The sequence below is a fragment of the Colobus angolensis genome, unplaced genomic scaffold, assembly GCF_000951035.1.
Source record: "Colobus angolensis palliatus isolate OR3802 unplaced genomic scaffold, Cang.pa_1.0 Scaffold17, whole genome shotgun sequence".
Taxonomy (NCBI): Eukaryota; Metazoa; Chordata; class Mammalia; order Primates; family Cercopithecidae; genus Colobus; species Colobus angolensis.
The window spans coordinates 2162893-2171050 of NW_012114821.1; the positions used below are offsets into that span (position 1 = coordinate 2162893).

The 8158-nt window shown below is 61.8% G+C and overlaps 1 protein-coding gene and 1 long non-coding RNA gene across 12 annotated transcripts in view; one reads left to right on the plus strand and one right to left on the minus strand.

Moving 5' to 3' along the window:
• Positions 1–1677: 1677 nt before the first annotated feature.
• LY6E (lymphocyte antigen 6 complex, locus E) lies at positions 1678–6073 on the minus strand. 11 transcript variants are annotated; one of them, XM_011938093.1, is made up of 5 exons: positions 5462–5548; positions 4569–4574; positions 3064–3167; positions 2654–2773; positions 1678–2521 (listed from the first exon to the last, which is right to left on the minus strand). In XM_011938093.1, the coding sequence occupies exons 3-5, from the start codon at positions 3113–3115 to the stop codon at positions 2298–2300; spliced, it is 396 nt and encodes a 131-aa protein (XP_011793483.1). In that variant the 5' UTR covers positions 3116–3167; positions 4569–4574; positions 5462–5548; the 3' UTR covers positions 1678–2297. The 11 variants fall into 11 exon arrangements, with proteins under 11 accessions (XP_011793483.1, XP_011793485.1, XP_011793479.1 ...); XM_011938095.1 differs by lacking the exons at positions 4569–4574; positions 5462–5548 and adding an exon at positions 5802–6073; XM_011938089.1 differs by lacking the exon at positions 4569–4574 and having other exon boundaries at positions 5462–5576.
• Positions 5662–8158, plus strand: part of LOC105509010 — a 32800-nt gene continuing 30303 nt past the window's right edge. Inside the window, exon 1 of the long non-coding RNA XR_001001361.1 lies at positions 5662–5897. This is a non-coding gene — a long non-coding RNA (uncharacterized LOC105509010). The remainder of the gene's footprint in view (positions 5898–8158) is intronic.

Sequence of the window (8158 nt, forward strand, 5' to 3'; positions counted from 1 at the left end):
CCACCTGTCCTTGGGGGCCCTCCCGCCTCTGGAGGGCGGGGCAGCAGGAACCCGGCAGAACCACTCTCTCTGCTACCCGCAGGTCCGGGCTACCTCTGACCTCAGCCCTAAACCCAGAGCAGAGGGAGAGCTGGGTCCCGAGTTCCAGATCCCATGAGGACCAGCAGCTTCCACTCTGAGACGGTCTCCCCTGGGGATGACTGCGCCCCCGTCTCAGTGTGCTTGTGAGACTTAGAAACCAGTGAGCTCACCTGGGAAGTGGAGGAGATGCCAGAGATGGAAGCGAAAATTAGCTTTAGCAGAAACCAAGCATTTGTTAGAAATTCTATCATCGCCCAGCGCTCACCATGTTCCTGTGTCCCTGGAGTCAGATCCAGGTTCCTGGCCATGGCTTTTGGGTGCAACTTCCTCTCACCAGCTCCACTATGATCAAGTGGTCTGTCCCTCCAGCAAAGCCACCTGTGATTCTGAGGGAACAATGCAGTGAACACACTGCACACTGGGACCCCAATGCCGGGATCTCTGTCCTCCTGGCTACCGTGCCCAGGCTCCCGGACCATCTGGTTTCCACCCTCTGTTCTCTGCTTGCATTTCTCAATGCTAGAGCAACCCACTCAGCAAATCCAAACTCCCCACAGAATCTCAAGCTCAGTCTCTGCAGGGTCGGTCCACGGGGAGTGGTGATTGTCGGCAGGCCCCTCCTCCCGCTGACCCCTTCCAGGTCCTCTTGCTCAGTTACAATGGGCCCTTCTTGGGTGGCAGTAATGATGTGTGTGTTTCAGACAGGAATCACTACCTCAGGGACCCAGGAGGAGGACACAGGTCCTTGACCTGCCTTGACCTCAGGGACCTGGGAGGACCCAGCTATTCACATCAGGTGCCAGGGGTGGGAATCCTGGGCCTCCATGGTGACCACCGGCCCCTCCTGCTGGACACTGACATACACAGCACAGTTTCTGGCCAGGCGGGGAAATCCAGGGTCGGGCGCTGAGTGGCTGAGACCCTGGTTGGTTTCCTCCCATTGTCCCAGAGAAATGAACGAACGCACCTCCACTGGGTGTCTGTTCTTGTTTTCTCTTTCCAGCCCAAAGAGCCCTCTGGGCTGCGCACAGCACCTGACTGCAGACGGTGGCCTGGGCCGGGTTCCTCTGTCAGGAGGCCGCCACCTGCTTGCCAGGGGGAAGCCGGCAGCGCTGCAGTCCCAGGCATGGATGGCTCAGGGTTGCTGCCCCGAGCTTTTGCGTGGGAGTCCCTTGCTCCTCCCACAGGCCACTCACTGAACTCCGGCCTGTCTGTCCTGCCCCAGCCCAGCTTTTGTGCCCTCTGCACCAGCGGGTCCACACAGACACCCTCCATTCCCAAGTCCTAGAGAGCCCTGGGTGCTGCCCCAGCCTGAGCGTGCTCCTTCCTGCACCCGCTTTCTTTCCTCCATGCCCCCCGAACTCCTTCTGCTGTGGGAGGCCGAACTCACTTGACCTGCTGAGCACGGGGCAGGAGAAAGGGCAGAGCGCTGGGGAGGGGCTCCCTCGGAGGCCAGGCAAGCTGCTGGCTGTGGCTCAGGGGACGACTGCTCCTCCCCGACCACCCCCCGGGCTGTACCACAGAAGACCCCAGAACCCTCCAAACCTGGGGTGCTCTGCCTTTTCCCCCATGGGGCAGCCACAGTCAGAGCAGGAAGCTGGGGGGTATCTGTATTTATTTGAGGCACCACATCAGCAGGAGGGCTCCAATGTAGGGGTGGGCTGGGGCAGGACTGGCTGGATTTGGGGCGGGGCCTAAACCTGGAAGTGGCAGAAATCCCAGCTCCCAAAGGCTGCCCTTGATGTGCATGTGGCTGTGCCAGGGCAGGGGGCTACAGGAGACTGAGGCTCTCCAGGCTGCTGGCACCCCTCCCTCCCCAAACACAGCCCCCAGAAGCCGCCATGTGCTCCCACATGCACTGCACACCCACGTACACAGCTAGGCACACATCCCTACTGACACAGCCTCCCTGGGGGCTGTCAGCGTGTCCATGGGACTTGGTCCTGACGAAGGACCCTAAGACTCCAGGGAACCCTCGTCCCTTCCACAGTCCCCCAAGGAAGGTCACATCATCGACCCCAGAAGTAAGGGCAGCTGGCCCCACTTGGGGCAGAGGCAGGGGCTGGGGCAGGTGGAGGTGCGGCGGGGGGCCTGACCTGGGACCAAGGACACAGATCAGGCACGTGAGAAGTCAGGGGCTCCCATACCCTGTGGGATTCAGAAAGGGTTGGGCTTTCCTTCCTGAGCTGGGGGATCGGGGGACAGGGTCTGGGCGGTCAGGGGCCAAACCGCAGTAGGGCCGGCAGCAGGCTCAGCAGCAGCCCGGCGCCCAGCAGGGTAGCGCTTGCCCGCAGCCCGCCGTCGGCTGCACTGAAATTGCACAGGAAGCTCTGGCAGCAGCTGATGCCCATGGAAGCCACACCAACATTGATGCCTTCTGGGATGGGGCAGGCCGGGGAACAGGTCTTGCTCAGGCTGTGGCCAAATGTCACGAGATTCCCTGCATGGGAAATGAGGCTGTCAGGGAAGAGACAGATGGCTGCAGGCAGACAGCCATGGCCTCTGCTGAGCCCCGGCCTGGGCCAGGGAGATGGCCAGGGGAGGATGGCGTGGTCTGAGGCCTGGCACTCACCAATGCCGGCACTAGTAGACACGGTCACGCAGTAGTTGTCCTGGTCGGAGCAGATGGTCGGCTTCAGGCAGTACAGGTTGCTCTTCTGGTTCAGGCAGGAGAAGCACATCAGCGAGCTGGCTGCGGAAGGAGGACACATCTCTCAGGGAAGCCTCCAGTGTCCCTCCCAGGCCTGACCCCAGTGGACATTTGCTGAGAAATGGCTGTATAGCAGCCCCTGGGCCAGAGGCAGAACGAGGACAGTGACACCCTACCCTGGCCGTCGAGCAGCTCAAGTGGCACCCAAACACACAGTGAGACAGTGTGGCCAGGCCGGGTGAGCCCTCTGCTGGGAGCGGCCTGGAAGGACCCCTGGGGAGCCGAGCAGGGCACAGCTGGACAAAGTTCTGGGGTCCCCGAGGGCACCTCACCTCGCTCCACACCCAGAAGCGCAGCCAGCAGCACCGGCAAGAAGATCTTCATTCTGGAGAGGATGGCCGTCCTGTCTGGAAGTCACAAACCAAAGCAGCCTGTCCTGCTCCGGAGAGACACAGCTGGTTAGGGGGCCGGGTGGTGCCTCGCTCCTCCCCAGGACCATGCACCCCCACTCTGCAGATGAGGACACAGACAGCAAAGAGGGGCAGGGACCTGCCAGCACACAAGAACTTCCCTGCTTCTCTCCTGACCTGCCCCTCACTCAGTGCAGGCATGCTCCACGCTATACCCCTCCTGAAACCTGGCATGGGCGCTGTACAGCCAAGAGGAGGAAACTCACCAGCCTTCTCAGAATCACAGAAAAGAAGGCAGAGTGAGTGGCCTCTGCCAGTAGTCCTGGGGTGGGGGAATGGTGACCAGTAATACTATTAGCTAGTCTGGGGCTGGGTACAGTGGTACAGTGGCTCACACCTGTAATCTCCACGCCATGTGAGGCCAAGGCAAGAGGATCACATGAGGCCAGGGGGTTGAGACCAGCCTGGGCAACATAGTGAGACCTCCTGTTTCTACAAAAAATACAAAAATTAGCTGGGTGTGGTATGTGCCTGTGGTCAGTTCCTGGGGAGGCTGAGGTGGGAGGATCTGTTGAGCCAGGGAGTTCAACGCTGCAGTGAACTGTGATCATGCCACTGCACTGCAGCCTGGGCAACAGAGTGAGACCATCTCAAAAAAAAGAGAGATCTATATACACATTTATATGTGTGTCTGTGCATATTAGCTAATCTATATCTAGAACTTTCCTTGGGACAGCTCAGTGTCTTGAGCCCAGGCATCTCCCCTGACATGGAGACCGGGGGCTGCGTGGGGCATGGCCCAGGGGAAAGCACTCCCCATTCCTGATATTACTCAGTTCTGAGGACAGCAGCCCACTAAGTATCTGCTACTCCCCATTCTGTGGCTGGGAAATGGGCTCCGAGAGACGAGGCTGCGTGCCACCGGTCCCACCAGCAGGAAGGGGCCAGATGGGTCCATGTACTGCTCCTTGGCCTCTGCACAGGACCCTCCGTTGGGCAGGGGCCCATGGCACTGTTGGAGAAAGAATCTGGAACATGCCCTGCTGGGGTCGTGATTCTCTATTTTGTGAGTGCATCGTGTTGGAGGGGGAGGCTGCTGCCTTCTGCCAGGGACAGCCGTGGGCAGAGGAGGGGGAGGGACATCCCGGGCCTGGGGAGCTAGTGCTGGGCACTGGGGGTGAGGATGCCTCAGAGAAAAGATCTGGAGAGCGGCCCGCAGAGGCCCTAAGGGGAAAGCAGCAGGCCAGGACCCTGAGACCTGGGCTGACATCCTGGGGTTGGGAGTGGGAGCCCCAGATGGCCCAAAACAGTGCCAAGTCCAGCTGGGGCCTGTCCCCGCCTCCAGAGAGGAGCCCGAGGAGGAAGGATCTCCAATTCCTTATCCCCCCACCCCCGAAAAGTGAGGTTCTGGTGTGGAGGTCCCTGACCTGTCTCTGAGGAAGTCCTGGCATACAGGGCCACAAACAGGTCCAGTTGGTGCCGCCATCTGCCCACTGGGTGGCACCCAACCCGCCGGGCCACCAGGCTGAGCTAAGGCACGGGTGGGAGCAGAAGGCAATTAGGAAGGCCGGGTGGGCTATGGAGCCCAGAGGGAGCCGGCAGGCCGTAGGGGGCGCCCGTGGGGTCCAGGCTGCAGGCTCGTCCCCAGGCTCAGGGAAGCTGGCCCCTGGGAGCCAGGTATCTAGGGGCTGCCCAGCCAGCAAGAGGCGGGAGCCTCTCCTGTGGGAATGGGGAGGGGCCCGGCGGTCCACTCCGGGAGGCTGGGCTCCTTGGACCTCACCGCAAGCACCACCGGTGCCAGAACAAGAAGCGGGGGCGGGTTCCAGTGCTCCGGGGTGATACGCGGGGGGGCGGTCAATCCTCCCTTTCCGGCCAGGAGCTAGCTCTGCAAGGTCCCGTGCCCCCTCCCCTAGTCAGCAAAGCTGTCACTCCTGGCCCACGCTGGGGAGCCAGGAGCGTCTGGAGTTGGGTGATGGGCTCCAGTGGCTGCGCAGCCCCGGGCCGGCCGGGAGGCTCCTGGCGGCAGTCTCCGCCCGCTCCCGCCCCAGATCTTTGGAAACATTCGGGGAGGCCTGGGGCGGGGGATGGGAGGAGAGGCTCAGCTCTCGCGGGACCAACCCACCGGCAGCCCCAGCCCCTCTCCTGCGCCTCCCCGTGCGCCCCTCTTGCTCTCTCCCACCGTCTCCAGCCCCGGCCTCCGCAGGGCGCCTTCTGCCGCGCATGGCTGGGCCGGGCCGCGTGCACCCCAGCCGAGGCCGCCGGGTCGGAGCGCGTGCGCGCAGGTGGCGGGGGCGTCCCGGTCGCAGCCCCGCGGACTCACCGCTCGGCGGACGCAGGTACCAGCAGCCTCGCCAAGCTCCCCGAACCTCGCGCGCTCTGCACCGCTGCTGGACCTCAGACTCCCAGGCAGCCCGCGCGGCCCCGGGGCGGGGGCAGGGGCGGGGCGCGGGAGGGGCCTCCGGGGGGCGGAGTCGGCGAGCCCGCGGTGGGGGTCCCCTCGCCGCCCAGGCCTGCCCCAGTTCCTTGGGACAGATGGGGAGGCTGAAGACCAGAAGGGGGCTGAGACCACCCGCCAATTTCCCCAGCGAGGTGGCGCCTGAGCCACGGCCAGGCCCGGCCTCCTTCCACCCGGCCCTGCTGTGCACGCGGCGGGTGCTGACCTGGCGAGGCCGGACAGGGAACCAGGTCGGGGTGAAGGTCACTGACACCTGGACTTGTGGCCAGTCCTCGTTGTGATCGGAGTGGGAGGCCCACGGGTGAGCAGACGTGTTTTGGGTGTGAGCACGGAGGAGGGGTGCCTCGGAGAGTGTCGGGGAGCAGTGTTGGGGGTCTCGCCTGCGGAGTGGAGCGGGGCAGGGGAGGAAGCAGGCACCCCGTAGCCTGGGCTTCCTGAGGTCGTCTTGTCCCTGCTCCCCGCTCCAGGCTGGGCTGTGTCGTGGCCATCCCCCAGGCGGGGGTGGGGAGACCAGCAAGGCTTGGGAGGTGGGAGGTTGTGGGTTCTGGCTTCTGCCAGGATACTGGGGCTCTGCCATCGGTGGGTGCCTTTCCTCCCGCCAGGCCCTCTCCGAGGGTTTGTGGGCGCTGGGGCTCTGCCACTGGCCTGTTCTCCAGTTGACAGTGAGTTTCCTTTCTGGGTGACAGGGCGAGCGCCAGGGAGGGGGCTTCTGAACCCCACACCGAAGTAGGGGGAGGGTGTGGGGAAACGCGAGGGTCGGCAGGTGGCTGCGTGGCCAGGAGGGGGCTGGGGCGGAGAGACACCTGTGACACGCATCTCAAATCTAGGGGTGCATTCAGTGTGGCTGTGTATGTGTTTTGCATGAGTGAGTGTGTGTGGTGCGTGTGTATGGAGGCTGAGGCTGGGGCTATGTGTGTCACGAGATGTCCTGGCTGTGGTATGATGGCACCGTGGGTGGGGCTTCCACAGCTTTGGGGGCCACGCCCCAGCAGTCTCTGGGGACTGGAGGCTCCAGCAGGCTGCGGTCCAGACCTCTGGGTCTTAACTGGGGCACAGGCAGGATGTCTTCCCCTCTAGAATGTTGGCGGTGAGGGCAGGGGGTTCTCTCTGCGCAGCCAGCACCTGGGGCCATCCGTGCCACCGCAGGGCTCAGTAAAAGTTGTGGGACGAGAGCATGGGTGGGTTTGCCCCCTTCAAGACAGTACCCTCTGATTCAGAAAACAAGCTGTGTTAGGAAGAGGGCTGTTTGGAGAAGACTCTCAAACCATTTATCCTGTCTCTCACTCAACACGACACAGGAGACATCAACACGGAAGACTGCCAAGCCTGCTGGGGCCAAATGTGGGGGCTGGAAGTGTCCCCGCCACCAGGCCAGCCGGCCGTTCTGCAGCGGACACCAGCTGGGTGTCCTCCAACAGCATTCCAACCCTGTACCTGGAGATAGCGTCAGATCCCACAGGGGAGCGCTCAGCCCCAAGACACCTACACACACACACACACACACACACACACACACACCAGCTGCGAGGGCCGGCCTCTGGAACTTCTTGCCGACTGGCCCGACGTTGAGGTTCCCACTGTCAGAGGAACCCCTGCTCACCAGGCCTCTGGTTTAGTGAAACGTGACCAGAGTGACTCCATCTTGAAGTAAGTAGGAGGCACTCACAAGGCACCTATAAGGTTAATGCTTATGGTCTAAAAATAGCCGCGTCTCAAGCTGGCCACCAATTATAATTACAGAATATTTATGGCCATATGGGGCATCTCCCAGCAAGCCCGCAGACTGTCCAGATAACCCGAGAGTGCAGGCCACTTGACTCAGAGATAATGTCAATGAGCAGCCTGAGGTTGGAGGATGAATGGTCACTGATGGCACCCACAGCCCCTGTCTTTAGTGAGCGTGTCTGCACATTCCAGGAGTAATTGCAGCTCCTTACATTTCTTGTAAGCAGAGGCACTCACTGAGGACCCGCCCGCCTTCTCCTGCTTTCTGAGCACGCCCCACTCTAGAACGGAGTCATTTCAAATAAACCTGTGTCTCTCACTGTGCTCTGTGGTTCACCAAAATTCTTTCCTGCACAGCATCCAAGAACCCCTCTTGGGGTCTGGATTGGGACCCTCTTTCCCAGCAATATTGTAGCCCCTCCCCGTTTTGCGTTCGTTCCATTGATTTGCAAGAGTGGCTCGGGGAAGTCAGGGAAATACATTTGCAGTTAATTATAAAGGGATACACTTGAGAGGCACCGGACGCCGTCTCCCGGAAGGGGTGGGGAGCCTCCATGCCGCCCACGTGGCCCGTCCAGGAACCCCTTTGTGCTCAGCATTCCTACCCCCAGGGTGTGGGATGAATTCTCTCTGAATGACCCTCTTGGGGCCCATGATCAGAAAGGAGGGGGAGGACTGGAGTTCCGCCTTGGGGCAGGGGAAACATTCCATTTCTACCCATAACCGAAACAAGGGCCACGGAGTCCCCAGTCAGGAACCTGGCCGAACGCCAACTCTACCCATGCATCTACCTCTTACAGAGCAGCCCTCCTCCTCACACGCCACTCCCTCCTCCTC

Excerpts from the sequence above, each read along its gene's own strand:
- LY6E (XM_011938087.1), bottom strand. The coding sequence starts at position 3,115 with ATGAAGATCTTCTTGCCGGTGCTGCTGGCTGCGCTTCTGGGTGTGGAG. Across the intron at positions 2,774-3,063 it reads GCTTCTGGGTGTGGAGCGAG|CCAGCTCGCTGATGTGCTTC; the intron begins GTGAGGTGCCCT and ends CTCCTTCCGCAG.